The 24,438-nt window shown below is 42.1% G+C and overlaps 1 protein-coding gene across 1 annotated transcript in view; it reads left to right on the top strand.

Moving 5' to 3' along the window:
* Positions 1 to 398: 398 nt before the first annotated feature.
* Positions 399 to 24,438, top strand: part of LOC126985691 (nephrin-like) — a 105,820-nt gene continuing 81,780 nt past the window's right edge. Inside the window, exon 1 of the mRNA XM_050840848.1 lies at positions 399 to 1,149. Coding sequence (XP_050696805.1) covers positions 879 to 1,149 — 271 coding nt within the window. The 5' untranslated portion in view covers positions 399 to 878. The remainder of the gene's footprint in view (positions 1,150 to 24,438) is intronic.

Genomic DNA, 24,438 nt, shown 5'->3' with positions numbered 1-24,438 from the left:
GTGTGTGTGTGTGTGTGTGTGTGTGTGTGTGTGTGTGTGTGTGTGTGTGTGTGTGTGTGTGTGTGTGTGTGTGTGTGTGTGTGTGTGTGTGTGTGTGTGTGTGTGTGTGTGTGTTCTGCCACGACTAGTATATTATTGTCATCCTGTGAATGCATGTACGTATTTATGTATGCATGTGTATGTATATGTATGTATATATGTCAGTATGCATGTGTGTGTGTGTAAGTGTATGCAAGTGTACGTGTGTGTGTCTGTGTGTGTGTGTGTGTGTGTGTGTGTGTGTGTGTGTGTGTACTGGTGCATTTGTGTCACGGGAGCTATGAAATAAGTCCTTAATCTTGATGAAAATGATAGAGGTCATTTAATTTAGGTAGGAGTGCTGATGGTGGTGGTGGTGGTGGTGGTGGTACAGACAGCGATGCGAACCAGGTTTAGGTGCACGGGGGCGGAGGTGACGGTGGTGATGAAAAGCACTGTAAAGGTGGAGGTGGTAGTGGTGGTGGTGGTGGTGGTCGCCGGTGGTAGAGGTGAGGTCTCAAGCTCAGTACCGCTTTGACTACCGTGAGGGTGAGACTCGCGCCGCGCCCCAACCCGATGCTCACTCTCCCTGCCCTCCTCTCTCCCTTGCCATCCATTCGAGACCCGTCATGTCGCTCCCCTGATCTGTGAACCCTTGACCTCGTGACCTCCCCAGTGATGACCTTAACACAGAATGAGGCCAACGGTGCAAAATACGGAAAAAGTAACCCCGAAGTACCGATTTTAAGCCCATATGTCGAAGGCTTCATCAATTTCACGCAGAGACGCGACTCTGGAAACGAAGTCGACGCTTAGGCCAAAGGCGGAAGAGGATGGTCAATGAGAGATAAGTTTTATACATGCGGTTGGGTTCTTGGACGGCGCAAGCTGGTGGGGCTGTGATGGTGGTTGGTGGTGGTGGTGGAGGCGGTGTTCGCGGTGTGGTGGTGCTCGTGGTGGTGGTGTTGGGGGTAGTGCTGGGTGGGGAGGGGAGTGGGTTTGGTGGAGAGAGGCTGCCACGCTCCCCCCTACACACGAGAGCCCTTCAGAACAGCATCCTGTCATCTGCCCCCGAAGAAGACATGAAGGCGGAAGTGCTTTCGAGATACCCGGGACAAGATGATTATATTAGTGAGTATTGAGATGTTATAAGGTTTGTTTTTCGTTTTACTGACTCATTATATTCTTCTTTTCGCCCCGAGGATTGTTTTTACTTGTTTCTCTTCTCTTCCTCTTATTTTCGCACAGTTCTTTCCTCCCGTCGTTTTTTTTTTCTTTATTTCTTAGAGGTGTTATTTTTTTCTCTTCTTCGATGTTCTCAAGATACTCAGATGATTATATTAGTAAGGGTAGTGTCTGTTTTCCTTTTTCTCTCTGCTTTTTTTCCTTCCTCCTCTCCTCCCTTGTTTTCCCTTTTATTTTTCTGTACTGGTGTTGTCATTTTCTTCTTTTATATTCTCCAGAAACTCAAGCCGAGACGATTATATTAGTAAGTACGAGATATTGTGATTTTCCTCGCCTCTTCTTTTCCTCTTCATCCTCTTCTCGGTCTTTTTCCTCTCCTTCCTTCGCTCCATATTTTCCTCGCCTCTTCTTTTCCTCTTCATCCTCTTCTTGGTCTTCTTCCTCTCCTTCCTTCGTTCCATATTTTCCTCGCCTCTTCTTTTCCTCTTCATCCTCTTCTTGGTCTTCTTCCTCTCCTTCCTTCGTTCCATATTTTCCTCGCCTCTTCTTTTCCTCCTCCTCTTCTCGGGGCCTGCTTCCTCTCCTCCCTCCGTTCCATATTTTCCTCGCCTCTTCTTTTCCTCTTCATCCTCTTCTCGGTTTTCTTCCTCTCCTCTCTTCGTCCAATATTTTCTTCGCCTCTTCTTTTCCTCCTCCTCTTCTCGGTCTTCTTCCTCTCCTCCCTTCGTTCCATATTTTCTTCGCCTCTTCTTTTCCTCTTCCACTTCTCGGTCTTCTTCCTCTCCTTCCTTCGTTCCATATTTTCCTCGACTCTTCTTTTCCTCCTCCTCTTCTCGGTCTTTTTCCTCTCCTCCCTTCGTTCCATATTTTCTTCGACTCTTCTTTTCCTCCTCCTCCTCTTCTCGGTTTTCTTTCTCTCCTCCCTTCGTTCCACTTTTCTTTTGTTGACGTTTTCCATTTTTTTCTTCCAGGTTTTCTATTGTTTGATTTGTTTTCTTTTTATCACCAAGATGTCTATATCAATAAGTGTTCAAGGGTTTCGGTTCCTCCCTTCTTTCTCTCTTCTCTTCCTCCCTTCTTTCCTTCTCTGTTTCTCTCTTCTTTTTCGTTTTTCTTCCCTTGGCCTTTCATTTCCTATCCTTTCACTTCCTTCTCATCTCTCTCTCCTTCTTCTTACGTCATATCTTTCATGATTTCCTTTTTTTCTTTTCTTCCTCCGTGCTGGTTTTGTGTCCTTTCCTCTTCCTGCATCACTTTTATTTCGTTTTCTTCCCCTCCGCAAGAGAACAATATCAAAAGGTCTTCGGGTTCCTCTCTTAATCTTTTCTCTCATCCTTTCTCCTCCATCTTTCTTTTTCTTTCTTTCTTTCTTGCTTTTATTTTTACCTTTTTATATTTCTTCTTTCGGATTTTCTCTATCAATCTTTTATCTCATCCTCTCTCCTCTGCTTCTCTTTCTTTCCTTGATACTCTCCTCCATTTTTTATTTTTTTCTCTTTCTCTCATTTTCTTCTTTCTTGCTTTCTGTCTTTCTTCATCTCTTTCCTTTCAATCCGCTTTGCTCTTTTTTCTTGCTTTGTCAATGAATATCAAAGATCTTCGGGTATACTGTTTTTCTTGTTTTCCTTCCATTTTTTTCGTTATCCTTCCCTCTCCTCCTGTTTTCCCTCCTTCCTGTTTCCCTTTATTCTCTTTTATTTCTTCATATTTTTCTTGCCTTTCGTCATTTTTGCTACTTCGTTTCTTTTCACTTTCGCATCTTCCTTTTACACTTTTTTTTCAACTCTTTCCTTCGTGCCATTATCTCTCTGTTGTTTCTCTTTATCCTTATATTAATACAATTATATTCTATTCGATTATTTCATTTGTTCATTCCTCATTTCTATTTAATTCACCCTTTCATTTTGTATTTTTTTCACGTGTTTTTTTTTTCCATACCCTTCTTTAGTTCCTCACTCCCTCCCTTCCTTCTTTCCTTCCTTCCTTCCTTCTTTCATAACTTCTTTCTCTCGTGGTTTCTTTTAATCTTTATTTCGTTCTTTGTTTTTCTCTGCCCTCGTTCCTTCCTTCCTTCCTTCCTTCCTTTCCTCCTTCCCTCACTTCTCACTTCTTTCATAACTTCTTTCTCTCCTGGTTTCTTTTTTTTTCGTTCTTTGTTTTTCTCTGCCCTCGTTCCTTCCTTCCTTCCTTCCTTCCTTTCCTCACTTCTTACGTCCCTTCATCTCTTCTCCTCTCCTTCCAAAGTCTCCTTTTCCACGCGATTTCTTTCATATCCTCTTCCTCTCATTAATATGCTATAATTTTTAGACGATTTTTCATCCGCTCCTCCTCCTCCTCCTCCTCCCCACACCTTCTCCTCTTCCTCCTTCCCCCTTTCCTCATCCTCATCCTAGTCCTTCTCATTTTCCTGGTTGCCGTTTTGCTTTACTCTCTCGTTCGCCTTCCTGACCGATTCTTTATCCTCCCATGAATTACATATATACGAGACGTCCTTAACGTGGGGGTGAGGGGGCCAGGTGGTAGCGGTGGGGAATTTTAAGCGGACATGAGGCCTCGGGAGAAGAACTTAGTGTCGTATTTTAAAACATTTCGTCGCCCGAGTTCAAACATATGCCAAGGCTTTCATAGGGGTTTTGGACATTTCCAGGAGTAGTTTCATGGCCCTGGTGGTAGCTTGACCCTTCTTCTATACCGTGAACCTAAGAAAACAGGAAGGAGAGGGGAGGTTTGGTTAGGTCAGGTCCGGTCAGGTCAGGTTAGATTACGTGAGGTTATGTTAAGTTAGGTGAGGTGAGATGAGGTGAAGTGAGGTGAGATAAGAGGAGGTGAGGTAAGGGGAGGGAAGGTGAAGTTTATATAATAATGATGATGTAATTCAAGTGGAGTGGAAAAAAAAGTCGCTAGCATAACTATTAACGTAATTATACTTTTTTCCCTTCCCTTCTAAAAATTTGAATCACTTTTTCTTCTCCTTTCATATTCTTCTTTTTCTTTTTTTTTCTCCTTCTCCTCCTCATGCTCCTTTTCCTCCTCCTCATTTTTCTCTTCCTCGTTCTGCCTTCCTAATCCTAACCCAAACTCAAGCTAAAGATCTCTCAACTTCGCTTCTCTTTTATCTTTTCCTGCGTACACATAATATCCATCCCCGAACCTCTTTTATTCCCGGCCCTCGTCTTTTCCTTCTCCCCCTTCCCTTCCGCCAAAAAGACTGATTCATTATCCCTAGGCGCCGCCAGGCCTCCTCTACGCCTTTTTTTGACAAATTCAACAATATTTTTCCTCTCTCCGGCGCCTTTCCTCTTCCAATTACTCTCCTTGCTCCTCGTTTTCTTTGGCTTCCTCTTCCTCCTCCTCCTCCTCTTCCTCCTCCTCGCCTTCCCTCCTCGTCTTACCGCCTACTCCGTCTGGTCTTTCTCATCCTCCACCTCCTCCTCCTCATCCTCCTCCTTCTCCTTCTCCTGCCGCATCCTCAATCCACTCTTCTCTCCTTCCACCGACTCGCGCGCTAACAAGATAATCTCAAGGTAAACATTCGCGCAAACAGAGACACCTGGCGGGCTTTTGCGAAACTAGGACCTACGTGCATCCGGGCGATCGACTGAATTGTTTGTGTCAGTCTCACGTAATCATTCGCCAAACACTTTCAGCTTGATTATAATTGTTTGTTTTGCAGCTGACATGTAAAAAAGTATGAAAGGTCACGAGTTTTTTATCTGTTGTGTGTGTGTCTGTTGAAAATAATGGATGATGTGAGTGTTGGTTGGTTAGTATTCTGATGGGTGTGAAATGGGAAACTGTTAGTATAAGTAGTAGTAGTAGCAGTAGTAGTAGTAGTAGTAGTAGTAGTAACGTCAACATAACTGATAGTGGTGGTAAAGATGAAGATACTGCAACGAAGAAGATAAAAATAAAACCACGAGTAAAAAAAATTAGAGGGAAAAACCTTCCGGCATAAACTCTTTGGGACGAGTTTTCACAGTCTTCGAGTCGGCAAATCCTATTCAATCCGCTTCGTTCTTGAATTAATCCGTCTTCGATCGGCCGCGCAAAAACAACACGGACCGCAGAGGAGAAGGAACCCTGGATCCTTCTCACAGTTACTTTATATAGGATCGGAGCCCTCAACCTAGTCTTTAGTATTCACAGGTGGAAGTAATAATTTCAAAGCTAAACCGTAAAATAAGAGTAAAAAGAAGCGTTCCCACATTGCACGTGTCCTCAATCTCTTCAATAAACCTTAAACCGTGAAAATAAAAACCGGATTCTTCTTAAAACTATCGAACGTGAATCCGAAATAAAGGCATAAGATCAAAAACTTCAAATCTAATCGGTAAAGCAAGAAGGAAAGAAAAAAAAAAGCCTTACCACAATGCACATCCTCATTCTCTTCGCTAACCTTAAACCGCGAGAATATAAATCGCATTCCTCCTAAAACACACCGAATGTAACACCCCCGGAATAAAGGCATAAGATAAAGAACATGCAATATAGATTAAACATGCTCTTTCCCCCCTCGGCTAATCTCCTCTTCACGTGAATTTGAGGTAATCTTGGGTGATGGGCTATTAAGTCGGGGCACAGGGCTGAGTATGCCGTAACGCTGACCTAGTTTACCGCCGCCAGGTGCCCGGAGGTACAAGCAGTGTAAAGGTAATCATGACAAGTGGCTTTGGAGGGGAAATTGAGCCTCTGATTGAATTACAGCGCGGCGATGCAGGTTATACGGCGCCAAACTGGATAGAAAGTTGCAAGCGATTTGAGGGGAAAATTATTGGAGGTGGATAAGAGGAAAAAACACACGGGGAGCTAGATAGAAAGAACAACACAAAGGATATAGATAGATAGATATGAAAAACACGGGCAACTGGATAGATAATAGATAGAGAAATATAGAGATGATTGGATAGGAAAAAAATACACGGAAAACCAAATAGATAGACATACAAAAACATAGATAGATGGACGGAAAAAAATACGGGGAACATGATAGATAGATACAGACAGCAGATAAAGACAGATAGGAAAAAGTAAGGGTAACCAGATATATAAAACGAGAGAGAGAGAGAGAGAGAGAGAGAGAGAGAGAGAGAGAGAGAGAGAGAGAGAAATACACGAATAGCAAAATAGATAGAACGGCATGCAAGGATATAGAGACAGGCATACACAGAGATAGATAGATAGATACATAGGAAGCCGGTCATGTCAGAAGGGCAAGTTAACAACGGTATGGAAACAACGGTTGGCGACCTCTGGAACATTACGAATATTGAGCTGCCCAAACAAAAAGCGGGCCAGTGTAAATGCTGTCGAGGTCGGTCGTGTGATTTATTTTTTTTACTGAACATGAAAAAAATGTCTGCAAGTTTAATAAAAAAAAAATATATATATGGTGATGGAAGTGAGTTTGTTTGTGACCAATATTGAACTCTAGCAGAATCCCACACGTACATATACACAGATACACATATACAAACACACATAATCACAAACACTCACCCATACACACACACATAGAGATACAAAACACAAACACACACATACACACACGCACAGCAGCGGTACTTATAAATAAAACACGAGGCACAAAAAAAAAACACCAAGAAAAACACACAACTTTAGGCCTCCGTGGCAGAATTTTTAACAGGACCAAAACAAGCAATAAAAAGAGCCGGAAAATGCCTCCCCACGGACACGTCTCCTACGCGTAACACACAAAAAAAGAGTAGCCGTAACAAGATTAAGCAAACACGGTTCTTTTTTTTTTTTTTTTTTTTTGAGTTCTCTAGACCAAGAGGATTACAAAAATGTTTAACCGTTTCAGTGTCACCAAACGCACACACACACACACACACACACGCACACACACACACACACACACACACACACACACACACGAACAGAATACCGTCATACAACACCACCATTTTATGCTTTAATATCAGGACAAACTCGGAGCACTTTTTTTTTCACACACCGCAATAAATTCACTTTCACCAACAAGAAAAACACGAAAACATAAAACGGAAAAGCGGAAACCTGTATTAACAAATTTTTTTACAATGGTCTTTCGTCATTCGTAAGAACCGAATGCAGAAAAGAATCGCATTACCAATTATATCCAGCTTCAGATTGTGTACTTTCTATTATTATTTCGGGTTTTTTTTTTTCGTTTTTTTACAGCACAGGAAGCACCTCAAGGGCAAAAGAAAATAGCTGAGAACAAAAAAGAAAGCAATTAACCTGTGCTAGAAAATATGAACACCTTTACTGATAGATTTCGTCACACCTAAGAACTGAAAAGAGAAAAGAAAGGAGAGAAGAGAAAGGAAGGAGAAAGTAAAGAGAAGGAAAGGAAAAATGAGAAAGGAAAGGAAAGGAAAGAATGAAAAGGAAAGAGAAAGGAAAGAACAGAAAGGAAAGAGAAAGGAAAGAAGAGAAAGGAAAGAGAAGGAAAGGAAAGGAAAGGAAAGGAAAGGAAAGGAAAGGAAAGAAAAGAAGAGAAAGGAAAGAGAAAGGAAAGAAGAGAAAGGAAAGGAAAGTACCACCAATTAAATTTAGAATCAAACTGGGTACTTTCGATTTCTCTTTGTTTTTTCGTTTTTCCACAGCAAAGGAAGCAAAAACAACCAAGGAAAAACAAAAAAAGACACCAATTAACCTGTGCCAGCGCCTCATCACCTGGCGCGTTCCCTCCCTCATTAATAATTCGCTCAGGTGCACAAAATATTTAACAAACCTTAGGAAAACCGCTTGACTCATGCATCCCCCGTGCCGCGCCGCCCCGCCACGACTCCACTTTAATATCACAACTTTAAGCACGCAAATAGTAGTGTCATTGTTATAGCGAAACTTTCCTTATTGTTCTTATTTTGGACGCTTTTTCTCCGCTCATTTTTTACCCTTGAGATGACAATGCGTGCAGGATTGCGACCATCACCACCACTACCATCACCACCATCACCACCATCGCGAAACTTTTCATATTGTCCTTTTTTTTTACTTCTTTTTCCTTTCCTTTTTTTTCCTCAGATGACAATGCGTGCAGGATTACGACCATCACCACCACTACCATCATCACCATCACCACCATCACGAAACTTTTCATAGTCCTTTTTTTTTACTTTTTTCCTTTCCTTTTTTCCTCAGATGACAATGCGTGCACTTTGGCCACTACCATCACCACCACTACCAACACCACCACGAGCCTTCACCACCGCCACCATTACCACCACTACCATCCCTGTACCACCACCTTCACCACGACACACACCACCTCTAGCTTCATTTTAACTACAACACCACCACCAAACATTCACCACCACAAGACTCCCCTTCATCACCACTACTTTCAGGACCACCACCTCCACCACCACCACGTTACCATTACAACACCACCACAAGATGCCCCTTCATCACCAAAACCTTCACCACCACCACCACCCCATCACCACCAATTTCATAACGGTCATCATCACCACCACTTCCCTTCACTGTCCAAACGCACTTCTATAAGCTCGTAAGACCACCACACAAATATATTCTTATCTCTACAAAGCCTTATTTACGACCCACCGCTAAAGCAAATTGAAACATGATCTTCAGTATTTTTTTTTTTTTTCCTGGTGACATATATTTTGCTCCTCGCTTTGTTGTTTCTGGGCCACTGGATCCCTTGCGCTTTCCATATTATTTGCATTCACAGCGCTAATATCCATCATAATGCAGGGTTTATACAGTTCCCACTACAAAAATGTCCACCGCATTAACCACAACGGCGCTGGCAAACACATACACGCACACGCACACGCACACACACACACATGCATACACACCACAGCTATCGTTCCATTAATACCACCATGGAATATTACCTGTCACAATAAAGCCCCATCCCACTTCACCTCCAATACATATGCCCACTAACCTAAGCCCCTCACCCCCCCCCCCACCCACACACACGCATCCCATTACACTTCAACCCTGATACATGACTCCCCTTTCACTATTCTACCGACCACCACCACCACTTCTACCTAATTCCACTACCACAATGCCTCCACAACACTTTCACTACAGCAAAAACACCCCCACCACCAGCACTTTAATAGGAAAGGTCCCATGCCACAAACACACCACAACACACACACAGACACTCACCACAACAGGGAAACATAAGCCCCCATCCCATCTCTCTCCACACCGAACACACACACACACACACACACACACACACACACACACACACACACACACACACACACACACACCTCGCAACACAACTGAAAAAAAGGCTTCCACACACACGCTACTTTTTTATTTTCTTGACACACGAATAACACATAAACAAAGTTAATCCCACTGGCCTTCTTTACCCCTTACACTACCACCACCACCATTACCATCTGCCCACACCGCCATGGCGCTCATCAAAACTTCTTCACAAACAGACCACTTTTCTTAACGTTCTCAAATGGTCATCACGGACACAATAACAACTCCCACGACCAACACACACATACACATACACACCACCATCGCCCTTCTTATATATATACACACACACACACACACACAGACACACACACACACACACATACACATACGCTCATAACACCACAACCACAGAGGATAAGCGTTCTCCCACATATACACACAACACCCAACGCCCTCGCAACACCACCACCACCACCACCACCACCAGTAATGCAATAACGTTTTACACCACCACCAGCACACCAACATGACCCCAGCCAGCCACGCCAAGACTCACCAGTCGCTTCAACACGCCAACAAAACCACCACGTTCAACACCATAACACCATCCTAACCAACACCAACGCTTCCCTTCTCTTACACAAGGACTCTCACACCCTTCCTGAGCTCTCACCTTTCACCCTTCCTCTGCGGCGCCTCTACAATAACACCTACGACAGTAAATAGCCCCGAACCCCCCCCTCTTCGGCCGCTTCGGGAGGCGTGAAGCACCAGACATGGGCCATAAGACCACGTCCTGACCATTCTGAGGGAAAAAAGGTACCTCGGGTGGGTATGAACGGCCATCCCGACCATCTAGTCCGCCCTCTCCAAGCCCATGAAGCCCTCCTCCTCCTCCTCCTCCGACCCTCTTTCTCCTCCTCCTGGCTGTCTCGTCCTCCTCCTCCTCTTCCTCCTCCTCCTCCTTCTGTCCTCGTTGCTATTACCTCGTGTTTCCTTCCCCGCCTCATCCTCATTCTCGTCTTTCCTTAGTCACCTTCCCTCCTTATCTTCCTCTTCCTCTTCCTCCTCCTCCTCCTCCCTCTCCTCTTCGTTTTCGTCCACCTCCTCTTCCTCCTCCTCCTCTTCCTCCTCCTCCTCCTTCTCCTCTTTAACCCCACCCATTATTATCATCTCCTCCTCCTCCTACTCCGCGACACGTGGGCGTAACTACCTCGTTTTGGACGCTTGTTTAGGTGTGTCGTTAGTGTCCGTGTCCGTTACATGCACACACGGACGCACACACACACACACACACACACACACACACACACACACACACACACACACACACACACACACACACACGCATTTTCACGAGCCATCCATAAATATCCACCAATAAGAATATTTATGTGCGTGGTAAAAACACAGGCGCAAGCACACACACACACACACACACACACACACACACACACACACACACACACACACACAAACACACACACACACACACACACACACACACACACACAAACACACACACACACACTACGCAACCAACTAACAATTTTCAACCATTGCCGAGTGACCTCAAAACACCCACCTGCTGGCCTGATGACCGTCTATCAGCCCTAACACCGGCGAAGCTCTCAAGAGGATCAAGAGGAGCTCCATGTGGCAGCCTGAACCTAACAAAAGAGATCAGGACGCCGCTATAAATAAATGCTATCCGCGCCATTAACGAGGTGGGGCCAACAACCTGATAACCTTTAAGAAAAAAGCCACCGTTCTACTACACACACACACACACACACACACACACACACACACAGAACAGTAGATACAATATACATAGATACATACATACATACATACATACATATACATTCATACAAATTGAAAAAACACGCATCTGCTTCTAAAAGACTTCTGGAAGTTTACTGAAACGTAAAAATAATGAAAGCAATTTTGAATCCAGGAGGTTAAGAGGAAAAAATTAAGGAAGGTAAATAGGAGTGGAAAGAGAAGGAGGTGGAGGAGGAGCAGGAGGAGGAGGAGGAGGAGGAGGAGGAGAAGCAATAACACGAGAAGAAATAGAAGGAACAGGAGTTGGAGGATCGGGAGGAAATGAAGAGGAGGAGGGAAAATAAAATGAGAAGAAAAAGAGGTAGAAAAGAACATGAGCAACAAGACGAAGAAGACCAAAAACAAGAACAAAAAGAACAATAAAAACAAAAGGAGGAAGACAAAAAGAAGAAAAAGAGGACATTAATATGAATAATGATGATGAAGAAAATAATGAAAAATAATGACGTCAGGCAAGATAGGATAATAAAAAAAGGAAACAAAGACGAAACATCTTAAAAAAACATCACAGGCAATAAAATAAACAAACATGAGAAGAAGAAGAACCAGAATGAAAGAAATGAAATCAGCGTGAAGGCAAGCGAAACGGGGGATGAAGGAAGGAGCAGAGGAGGAGGAGGAGGACGAGGAGAGGAAGATGAGGAAAAAGAATAATGGCCGGAGAAACACAGAACAACGCCATAAACAGAAGACGATGAGGGAAAGCAACGCGAGGGGAAGAAGATGTGTTTGTGTGTCGGAGGAGATAAACGGAGATGAAGGAATAAAGGAAAGAAGATGAACGAGAGGAGGAAGGCCATTATCACTCTTCAACGTTCCTGTGTGGGTTATAAATTCCTCCTCCTCCTCCTCCTCCTCCTCTTCCTCCTCCTCCTCCTTCTGATTTCTCATCAAGTTCAATTTCCACTTTTATGTTCCTCATCTCCTACACTCCACTTACGCAGTCATAATCTTTCTCTAAGTGGAGGAGAGAGGAAAAAAACAAGTGAAGAGAGAGAGAGAGAGAGAGAGAGAGAGAGAGAGAGAGAGAGAGAGAGAGAGAGAGAGAGAAGGGGGGATTGGGGATAAAAGAAAAAGTTTGCCGCGAAAAACAAGGTCATCTACACCGTCAGGGCTTCAAAATAGACCTTTAATTTCCTACACCTGATACCTGACCACCACACTTGCCTCCTTCCTCTCCTTTCCTCCCTCTCTCCCTCTTCTCTCTCTCCTCCTTTCCTCCTTCCTCTTCCCACATTCCACCCTCTCTCTCCCTCCTGTTTTCCTCCTTCCCTCCCCATACCACTCTACCTCCTCTCCTTCTCTCTCCTTTTCTCATGTTACCTCCTTCCCACTCATCCGATCATTGCCTCAACTCCACCGCCTCCTCTTACTCGTTCTCCTCACACTCCTTTTCTCTTCCGTAGCTATCCTCCTCCTCCTCCTCCTTCCAGCAACATCCCTCCATGTAAAAGAGAAAAGGTGTGAAATTCTGAACGAAAAAGCAAAAACAAATGTAAGTCTTGCTCATTCACATCCAAACATTTTTTTTTTTTTCCAATACGAACACGAGCAAAACAATGAGTTGCAATTAGCCACTGTCGCAAGAATAGAAGTTGAATGATAAAGAAAAAAACTCATTCAGAGTTCCGCCAAAAAGACAATTACTGGGATTTAGCTAATGAGTATATACAGAAAACGTTGATGAATGAACTTAGGAAAATATGAAGTTTTAGATAAATGAATGAAGAGCAAGGTAAAGGAATAGAAAGTTAGGTAAATAGAATGAAACTTTTGTAAAACTTGAAACTTGAGGTAAATTAACTAAAACGTGAGGTAAAAGGAACGAAGTGTAAGGGAAGGCAGAGGAGTGAAACGTAAAATAAATTAATAAAACGGAAGATATATAATTGATTCGTAAGGTGAACAAATGAAACATACGTAAAATAAATGAATGAAACGTAAAGTAAGTAAATAAACGTTAAGTAAAGGAGTGAAACATAGGTAACTAAATGCAAAGGAAGATAAATGAATGAAACTTGAGGTAAAACTGGTGATTCTCAACGTAAATGAATGAAACTTAAGGTAAAAATTATGAAACGTAGGGTAAAGGAGAGAAACACAAGCTCTAAAAATAATAAAACTTAGAGTAAACGAATGAAACGTAAAGTAAATGAACGAAACTTTGTAAATGAACGAAAGGTAAGGTTAAAATGATGACATGTAAGGTAAAGGAGTGAAATTTAAGCTAAAAATAATAAAACTTAAGGTAGAGGGGAAACGTGAGGTAAATAAACGAAACTTGCAGATAAAAACAAGAAAAATCATAAAACCTAATAAGTGTACCCGGAGAACGTTATCAGCAAAAAGTTAATTAGGGTAAACGGAGCAGGAAACTTAATTAACACGCAAAAATATAACAAAAAAAACGTCGAGTAAATATAGGAGACGTTAGCCATATAAAAAAAAACGTTAGGCAAATTAGGTAATGAGTGTACCCCAAAAAACGTTATCAGCAAAAAGTTAATTAGGGTAAACGGAGCAGGAAACTTAATTAACACGCAAAAATATAACAAAAAAAACGTCGAGTAAATATAGGAAACGTTAGCTATATAAAAAAACGTTAGGCAAAGGTATAAAAGGTAATAAGGAAGCAGGAAACTTGATTAACACGCAAAATCATAACAAAAACACGTAGACTAATATAAGAAACGTTAGGTATATAAAAAAAAAACGTTAGGCAAATGAATAAAAGGTAATGAGTGTACCCCAAAAACGTTATCAGTTAAAAGTTAATTAGGATAAACGAATCAGGAAATTTAATTGACACGCAAAATTACAACAAAAAATAGAAGACTCGATAATTAAAATCCAAATGATGTCCGGGCAAAAAAAAAATGATAGGCAAAGAGTGAAATATATGTTGGAGAGGCAGTAATTAAAAGAAGATGTCAAAAACATACGATTACATGATGTCCGCGTAAAACAAAATGATAATAAATGTTGGGGAGTCAGTATTAAAGAGTGTTAAAAAGGATTCGATAAGATGATGGTCGGTATTGTTAAACGCTTTCGGCTCACACATCAATCATTTCCTAAGGCCAAAAAATTAGACCAGTCGGGTTCTGATGAGTGGTATTTTAGGTTCATGGTACAGAAGGGTTAATCTGCCACCACCAGGGTCATAAAAGTACCCCTGGAAATGCCCCAAACTACTACGAAGGCCTTGTCAATTATGTGTGCCTGAGCTGCGAAATGTTTTAAAATATGACCCGAGCAAAACAAAATGATAAGCAAAGGGTGAAATACATGTTGGGGATTCAGTATTAAATAAAGGGGTTCAAAAACGATACGATGAGACGCTAGACAGAGGCAAACAGACTCGGGGCAAAGTTTTCTCAGTACTTTGCTCAATTCACTTCGGCATCTGCATTTCCTTTTGCCCGGCTAAGTCCAATCAGCAATTTCCGGTAATAGACTCTCTCCCTCTCTCCCTCTCCCCCTCTCCCTCTCTCTCTCTCTCTCTGACACGTCTCTTCCCGTTCTTATGTTTTTGGGGTCTTTTTTTTTTCCAGTTCACTTTTCTCATATTTTACTCTCTTCTTCTCCCTCTTCCTCTCACTTTCCTCTTCCCTCATCTTCATCCTCCTCCGTCTCTCCCTCTCTCCGTCTCCCTCACCCTCTCTCTCTCTCGGGATGGAACTGAACTCCACACCAGATTTTTCTTCTTTCCCAACCACGCCTTAAGCGAGTGAGATCGGCCTCAACGCATTTTAAAGGTCTATATTAGGCCAATAAGTTCCTTCAGTATTCGCTTCAAAGGCATTTATTTTCGCTCAGTATTCGCTCAGGGGAGAGATTCGGTGCCCCGGTTTATTGTTATTTTGATTTATCTTTTTTTTTGTTTTGTTTGTTTTATTGAGGCAGAACGTAATATATTTCCTGCTTATATGGACCGTGTGGCTTGAATTTCTATATGACTGACTCTCTCTCTCTCTCTCTCTCTCTCTCTCTCTCTCTCTCTCTCTCTCTCTCTCTTTTTTTTCATTCCCACACAGCCTTCCAAACCAGAGAAAAAAATAAAGAAAACGGAATTGAAAAGAAAACGAGAAAAAACAATCCATATATTAAAGGTATAACTCTGACCTGTATACACACACACACACACACACACACACACACACACACACAAGGACGAAAAAAAGTTCACGTCGTACCTTTTTTTCTTTCTTTTTTCTTTTTCTTTTTTGCGTACTCGGCCCTCACGTCATATACTTTTGAGGGGCGGCCGAAATAACCCTAAAAAAAAGCATATATACATAAATGAAAAACACGGCTTTCAACTCTCGCCTTTATTTTTCTTTTTTTCTTTTTTTTTTTCATTTCCAGCAATTTTCGCCCACGGATGTATATATTTTTTTTTTTCGGCGCGTGCCTTCGTCCTCAAAAAATAAAAAGGAAAATGAGAGACACAAGAAAAAAAGGAAGGTCAGGAGTCACCGGCGCCGCTTCTCTCTCGCTCTCTGCAGAATTTCGCACTCGACTTGACTTTGCAGCAACTACGAACGCGACGCTGAAAAGATGAAAGAAATAGGAAAAAGGGGAAAAAAAGAAGGGAGAAACACAGCGCAGAAAATACGGAGGAGAAAACACACAAAAAAAATAGATGGGACCAATGATAATAAGTGAAATACATAATGAAACCAAGACCAAGAGACAGAATAGAAGAAAACAACAGAAAAGCTGAAGGAAAACACAAGAAAACAAGAAAAAAAAATACCGCGCAAAAAATATGAGCTGAGAAAAACGCAAAAGTTAATAAATGGAAACAGAAAAAATGAATGAAATGAATAATAAAAACCCAGACCAGAAGACAGAGAAGAAAAAAACATAGAAAAACTGATGGAAAACACAAAAAAACAAGAAAAATAACACGCAAAAAAAGTGAACTGAGAAAAACAAAAATTAATAACCGGAATCAGAAATAATAAATGAAATGAATAATAAAAACCCAGACAAGCAGACAGAAAAGAAGAAAACAATAGCAAAACACTGACAGAAAAACAAAATGCAAAACAATTAAATCAGCTAAAATTAAAACCAAGACCATTAGAGAAAATAGAGAAGAAAAATAGGTATAAAAAATGAAGAAAAACAACTCGAAAAATAAATAGATCAGGGCTTTTTTTCTACATTTTCTTTTTTGTTGCCCTGGAGTTGTTTTCTGTGCCGTAAAAATAAATATAAAAAATAATAATAATACCGAGACCATCAAACACAAAAACGTAAAAAAAAAAACACTGACCACTCAGAAAACACAAAGAAGACGCAAAAACAAAAAATATATAAGCCCTCACATGATGTTGTAAATGTTGCCATCGAGCGAAACCAAAAAAAAAAAAAAAATAAATAATGTATAAACGAAATGACAAAATTCATCCTCTCCGCTCAGTGAAGAAAATAAAAGGATAAAAACCGCATTACTTCGTCCTCCATTAATTAAAACGAAAGGGCAATAAAACGGCGACGTTAGACAAATACATTACGAGCTGGAATTTCTCGGCTGATGAACGACCGCGCTCCCCGAAAAATAGAATGAGATCGACAGCATAATAAAAAAAATAATAGATGACGCATATATGTAATGAAATGAAACAAGGCAGGATGGAAGGATGGATGGATGGAGGAGGAGGAGGAGGAGGAGGAGGAAAAGAAGAAGAAGAAGAAGAAGAAGAAGAAGAAGAAGAAGAAGAAGAAGAAGAAGAAGAAGAAGAAGAAGAAGAAGAAGAAGAACAAAAAGAAGAAGAAGAAGAACAACAACAACAACAACAACAACAACAAGAGCAAGAAGAACAAGAACAAGAAAAATAATAAGAACAAGAACAAGAACAGGAACATCACAACCACTACCACCACCACCACCACCACCTCTACCACCACCACCAACAACAACAACAACAACAACAAAAACAATAATATCGACGGCCTGCAGATGGATAGCAATACCGCTTAAAGAGAGTACACACACACACACACACACACACACACACACACACACACACACACACACACACACACACACACACGAGGTCCCGGTATTCTAAGTGTTTATGCCGCAAGTCTTTCCCTCCAAAATTGTGTGTGTTGCCAAAATCTGGGTCCTGGAATGAGGGAACCCAGCAGCCAGGACGCGACATGGAATTAATTACCCGTGGAATGCATATGAATGCCACACACCTGTTCCACCTGGCGACCATTTATGACGTTATTTCCCGCATTATGAAGCGTTTGGGGCCGATGTTAATATCAATAGCGATCGTAGCGCGGGCAGTGAGCGGCGGATTGAATGACGGTGGGCTTACGGTGCAATAATATAAGCAATAATATAGGCAATAGTAATAATGAGTTGGGATATAATGATGAAGATGACGCAAATAATAATAATAATAATAATAATAATAATAATAATAATAATAATAATAATGGAAAGAAGAATAAAAGGGAGATGATGATGATGAGCAAGAAGAAGAAGAAGAAGAAGAACAGAACAAGAAGAAAAGAACAAGAACAAGAACAACAACAACAACAACAACAACAACAACAACAACAACAACAAGCCACCCTGCATTTAGACCAGCTCAGAATCAATCCCTTGACACGGCGTCGTAGGGTGAGTGAGTGCCGCAACGCTCCCCCTCCCGTCCCTTTCCCGCCGGCATGTTCCCTTGTTTATCGAGTGATGGAATTAATATAGGATTTCAGCTAAGCGGGTGTTATCTTCTCTATATTCGCTTTTGAATAACCCATATTAGTGTGTGTGTGTGTGTGTGTGTGTGTGTGTGTGTGTGTGTGTGTGTGTGTGTGTGTGTGTGTGTGTGTGTGTGTTGTGATCGTTTATCAATATTATCGTAAATTCCTATGTTCTACCCTCGCCTCTCTCTCTCTCTCTCTCTCTCTCTCTCTCTCTCTCTCTCTCTCTCTCACGGACCCCCCCCCCCACACACACACAAACACAACCCCCCCCCCCACCCCACACACACACACGCATATCAAGTGACTTTTTCCGCTATCTAACTGTCTTAACTTTCCCATTTTTTGCCCGTGACCTCGACTCCTGAATGACCTGACCTGCCCGTGATCTCGCTCCATCTGGCGTGTTACGAGGCCGTGTCTGGAACCGCGAATGTTGGACGCTTATTTAAGGGTTGTTACGAGCTTCCAAAATTTCCTCGCTCCTCTTTATTCTGCCTCGTCTGCCTCCCATTTTCTCTCTCTTTTCTGCCTCTTCTGTTTTCTTTCTCTCTTTTCCCTTGTCGTTCCTGTTTTGCATCGTCTAATCCCATGTTCTTTTTGTTTTTTTGAGGGGGAGAAGGGGGGCTCTACGATATTTTTTTTTTTCCTTCTCTTTTCTTCCTCGTTTTTTGAATCGCCTTCTCCAAGTTCTTTTTTGGAGGGGGATGACCTTGTAAGATTCATTTTTTCTCTTATATTCTTGCTGTTATTCTTTTCTCGTCTTGCGCCTTTCCTTTCTGCCATCATTTCCTATTGCTTTCTTATTTTGGTGTCCTTCTTTTTCCAGATTCTTCGTGGGTTATTTTATTAGTTTAAGTTATGATGTTTCCCTTATTTCTTTCTTTGTCATGTCTTATTTTGCTCTTTTTAACCTGTGTATCAAGATTTTTACTTCTTTTATACATTGTTTTAACGTTAGCAGCCTCCCTCTGGTCTTTCCGAACACTAGAATTGCTGCCTCTAACATTTTCTTCTCATTTCTTTGTCTCAATTCCTGTTTTATAATCATCCATTAGTTTTCCTTCTCCTATTCTCTTTCCCAGACACCTTGATCTTCATCTTTTGCAATACCTTTTTTCTCTTTCTTCTTCTTCTTCTTCTTCTTCTTCTTCTTCTTCTTCTTCTTCTTCTTCTTCTTCTTCTTCGTCTTCTTCTTCTTCCTCTTTTTCTTCTTCCCCGCCTCCTGCTTCTCTTTTCCCTCTCTCACTTCTTGAAGGAAATATTATCCTGACACGAAAAATAATAAAAAAGAACATAGTAGTCCTTCCTCTCAGCAATATTAATCTCGCCTCGCTAATGGCTATCCTCCTCCTCCTCCTCCTCTTTCTCCTCCTATTCCACCTATTCTCCCTCCTCCTGTTCTTCCTTTTCCGTCTTCACCTCTTTCTTTAATTTATCTGTATTTTCTAACCTCTTCCCCTTCTCCTTCTCCTCCTCCAATTCTTCTTTTTCTGCTTCCTCCTCCTCCTCTTTCACCTTCGCCTCCATTCTCTTCTCTTCTTTTTCATATCCTCCAACTTCTCTTTTTCCTCTTCCTCCTCCTTCCTTGCTTCTCTTCCTCCTCCTTCTCTTCTTTTTCGTCTCCGCCAACTCCTCTTTTTCCTCCTCCTCCTCTTCCCTCGCTTCCATTCTCTCCTTTTTGTCCTCTCCTCCTTTTTCTCCCGTGTATCTTCATAAGTGTCCAGCCTTACCTTTCTTCCCTTTAAGAATCTTCGCTCTTATCTCCTCATCGCTTTTTTCGCACTTTCATCGTCCTTCCTCTTTTTATTTTTGCTTTCTTCCTCCTCCTTGCTTTCTCTCACCTATACGTTATCGCTGCATCTTTCTCTTCCTTTCCTTTCTTCGCTTTTATCCTATCTCGTGGCTGTCTCCTCCTCCTCCTCTTCCTCTGTCTCTGCCTCCTCCTCCCTGCTTGCAAGTCGGTGCCTCACAAGGGGTTTAATTAATTATTTTTTTCTTCCCGAGTCTCCCCTTTTATGAGGCATTTCTCACTTCCTGCCTTCTGATTAAATTTTCGAAGTTTATCTTATTCGCTTTACTGTTGTGCATGTGTGGGCCTGCGTGTTGTTTTGCCGGTTTGTTTTTCCACTCGAGCACTTTCTTCTTTTCTCCCGCGTTTTTCTCATTTGCTTTTCACCTCAACACCTTTCCCTTTATTTTCTCTCCCGCTGTTCCAATTTGCTTTTCACTTCCAACACCTTTTCCTTTTTTCTCTCGCCCTCTTCCTATTTGCTTTTCACTTCAACACCTTTCCCTTTCTTTTCTCTCCCGCTGTTCCAATTTGCTTTTCACTTCAACACCTTTTCCTTTCTTTTCTCTCGTGCTCTCCCTATTTGCTTTTCACTTCAACACCTTTTCCTTTCTTTTCTCTCGCCCTCTTCCAATTTGCTTTTCATTTCAACACCTTTTCCTTTCTTTTCTCTCCCGCTGTTCCTATTTGCTTTTCACTTCAACACCTTTTCCTTTCTTTTCTCTCGTGCTGTTCCAATTTGCTTTTCACTTCATCACCTTTTCTTTTCTTTTCTCTCCCGCTGTTCCAATTTGCTTTTCACTTCAACACCTTTCCCTTTCTTTTCTCTCGCGCTGTTCCAATTTGCTTTTCACTTCAACACCTTTTCCTTTCTTTTCTCTCCCGCTGTTCCAATTTGCTTTTCACTTCAACACCTTTTCCTTTTTTTCTCTCGCGGTCTTCCTATTTGCTTTTCACTTCAACACCTTTCCCTTTCTTTTCTCTCGCGCTGTTCCAATTTGCTTTTCACTTCAACACCTTTCCTTTTCTTTTCTCTCGCGGTCTTCCTATTTGCTTTTCACTTCAACATCTTTCCCTTTCTTTTCTCTCGCGGTCTTCCAATTCTCTGCCCAGGCAATTTGTTTTCCTGGCATTCTCGGAAGCTTCTTCTGGGATTAATTTTCACTTTGCTGAATGAAAAATTGTCTATTAAAACTACTGATTATTCTACATTACCAGTTCATCTACTTTCACAGTAACGAGTGTCTTCAATGTTACTGATGAGAGGAAAAATTCAACGTTATAGAGGATTAAGTATTGCACCGGATTATTTAGTCTAGGAGCAATCAAATTCATGGCAGGAAAGAGGGACATAAAATAGAAAGTAAGAGGAATGCAAATAAGGAAGATAAATACTTGTGAATTTAATATGCAAATTATGGCAAAGAAAAACGTACCCAGACGTATCCAAACATCTAGACGCAGATAAATGACTTACTACGTGCCAGAGTATCCATTTAAAGTAGAAAGACGTACTGTGAGGTTGAATTTTGCATACGAACTTCACCAAGGAACAAAAATAGACAAAAACAATTAGACAACGGAGAACAGAGAAGACGAATTACACGAACAAACACACAGACACGTGACTAGATGACAGGAGATGAAAAATAGCATCATGAAGAACGTTGAGTGCAAAGAAAAAGTCTGTGAAGTTTTGATGCGACACGAAGCAACATTAGCAGGGGGAATTCATTACAGCACCCCAAAGGTAAGAGTTAAGGGGACCTTGACACCTGCGCTCCCAGGTGTAACAGGTGAGACAAGCCTTCACGGGAGCCCCAGGAATTAGTCCCTCAAAAAGCCGAACGTGAGTGCAAAACATGGTCAGGATGTAGCACGGAATATTAACTAAATTGTGAACTGAAAACCCAAAAACCAATTACTGGCCGCAACAAAATAAAAAATAAAACTATAAACGCAAACGAGTCACAAGATAAAAGACAATTGACAAAGAGGAAAGAAACACTATACAAAAAAAAAAAAACATTGAGGTCATAAAACATGCAATTAACGCCTATGATGGAAAAATTAGCGCCGTAAATTGGAGCTGATATATCCAGGTGAGAGGCAGGTGGCGAGGCGGGGGATGGAGTACCTGGGGAGAACGGTGACGCAGGTGGTGAGTCCGGCTTGGAAGGGGAGCTGTCGGGTGGATCATTGGATGGACAGATGGTGCGCTGAGGTGAGGCGCTGCAGGTGGGCGGATGAGAAAGCCCAGGTGGTGAATAAGTGAGACAATGATGCAGGTGAGGTTGTTGGTGTGTGGCACAACTCAAAGACAAGGCAAGCAACACAAGACTGACGGACCAAGGAATGAGAAGGTAGGCAGGTAGGTAGGTAGGAGATAGGAGGTAGGTAGGAGGAAAAAGGAAGGCAGGTAGGAGGAAAGAGGAAGGCAGGTAGGAGGAAAGAGGAAGGCAGGTAGGAGGAAAGAGGAAGGCAGGTAGGAGGAAAGAGGAAGGCAGGTAGGAGGAAAAAGGAAGGCAGGTAGGAGGAAATAGAAAGGTTGAACGAAAGAATTAGTAGAAGCAAGACACACAGAGAGTTGCAAAGCTGATGAAACAAGGCGATTGGTAAATTGGTGAAGGTGTGATTTTGTGGAGAAATACATAGACGAGCGGAAATAGCAAATCTGTTGAAGCAAGGAGAGAGGGAGGCTGGTCAAGGTGAAACACATAAGATAAACGAAGGAGACTTGCAATGCTGATGAAGCTTGCCGATGGGTGAATTGGTGAAGAGGTGATTTTGTGGAGAAATACATATGACAGACGAGCGGTAAGCAAGAAGGGAAGGAGGCTGGTGAAGGTGAAACAGATAAGACATATAGAGGAGTATAGCAATGTCGATGAAGCTGGGAGACAGGCAAGTTGGTGAGTGGAGAAATGTATAGACGAGCGGAGAATAGCAAATCTGATGAAGCAAGGAGGAAGGGAAGCGGGTGAAGAATAACCACATTCGACAAACAGAGAAGGAGAATAGGAAGGTTGATGGGGCAGGGAGACATGTAGGCCGGTAGGCAAGCGGAGGTTTGCATGGTTGATGAGGAAAGTATGGAAGGTAGGTTGCTGCAGGTGTTACACTGTGGAGAGTTTCGAAGACAAGATGAGACCAGCAATATTGATGGAGGCAGGAGGAAACGTAGAAAGGTAAAGGTGAAACACAGGTAAATGCAAAGTTGATGAGACAAAGAGGGAAAGTAGGCTGGTGCAGGTGTTATATTGCGGAGAAAAGCGTAGAAAAGATGAGACTAGCAAGATTGGTGAAGCAGGGAGGAATGTAGGTAGCTAAAGGTGCAACACAGACAAACATCAATACCAAGGTTAATGAAACAAATAGAAAGGTGGATTGGGGATGTTATTTTGTGGAGAAAACTGTAGACAAGATGAGAATCCCAAGGTTGATGAGGCCAGAAGCGAACATAGGTAGGCATAGATGAGACACAGACAGTAAATATAGAGGTTAATGAAAGAAATAGAAAGGTAGGTTGATGTAGATGTTATTTTGTGGAGAAAACCGTAGACAAGATGAGAGTACCATAGTTGATGAAGCCAGAAGGGAACACAGGCAGGCACAGATGAGACACAGACGGAAAATATAAAGGTTAATGAAACAAATAGAAAGGTAGGTCGGTGTCGGTGTTATTTTGTGGAGAAAACCCTAGACAAAATGAGAATAGCTGGCTTGATGAAGGCAGGAGGGAGGCAGGCAATATAGGTGTTACTTCGAAATAAATAAAATAAAAACATTCCCACGGGAGTAATGACAGGACTGGACGGATACGAAAGGTCAGGTGGCCGTTGGAACGGTAGATAAAGCATGGAATGGAACGGTAGATAAAGCATGGAAATAAATGTAAAGACGTATTTTTCTCGTGTTAGGTTACATATTAAATCACCATGCTAGTGAGAGTGGTTAGTAAGGCAGGAGAATAAAAGGCGAGATAAATAAAGAACATACATAGAAGGGAAAGGTGGTAGGGTAAGCGGATATGCATGTGGGCGTGATGGGCAAGGCAGGATAATGAAGGGAAAGGTAAATGACATTGGTGAGGGAGCTGCGCACAGAAGCAATTTGGGGAGCAAGGTTAACGCATGGGCAAGGTCGTTCGGTAGACAGGAAGGTTGATGAGACTGGTGGGTAAGCCGTAGACTGGGCAAGGTTATCAAAGGGAGGAGGCCTCGGGGGGTGCAGTAGCAAATATATATCAGAAAATGGATGCTCGTGTGTGTGTGTGTGCGTGTGTGTGTGGGTGTGGGTGTGGGTGTGTGTGTGTGTGTGTGTGTGGGTGGGTGGGGGGGGAAGTGGAAGGCCGGTGTGTGTGTGAGGGAAGGGGAGGTCTCTGAGTGTGTGTGTGTGTGTGTGTGTGTGTGTGTGTGTGTGAGAGAGAGAGAGAGAGAGAGAGAGAGAGGGGGGGGGGGGGGGTGTGTTTTTGTGTGTGTGGAAACTCATGTAGAAGAGGCTAAACATGTTTCTGAAATACTCGTGCGTTGAGAAATAGGTTTTGAAACACAGCGAAGAACGGGCGATCGCGAAGAGAAACTGTTCTAGCCTGCAGATGTGTGGAAAACAGGCGGGTTGCGAGAAGTGTTTGTAAAGTGTTTGTAAAGTGT

This window comes from Eriocheir sinensis, chromosome 5 (assembly GCF_024679095.1).
Source record: "Eriocheir sinensis breed Jianghai 21 chromosome 5, ASM2467909v1, whole genome shotgun sequence".
NCBI classification, from domain to species: Eukaryota; Metazoa; Arthropoda; class Malacostraca; order Decapoda; family Varunidae; genus Eriocheir; species Eriocheir sinensis.
Note: the sequence above shows the minus strand (reverse complement) of the source record. Positions and strands in the feature narration are given on the sequence as shown.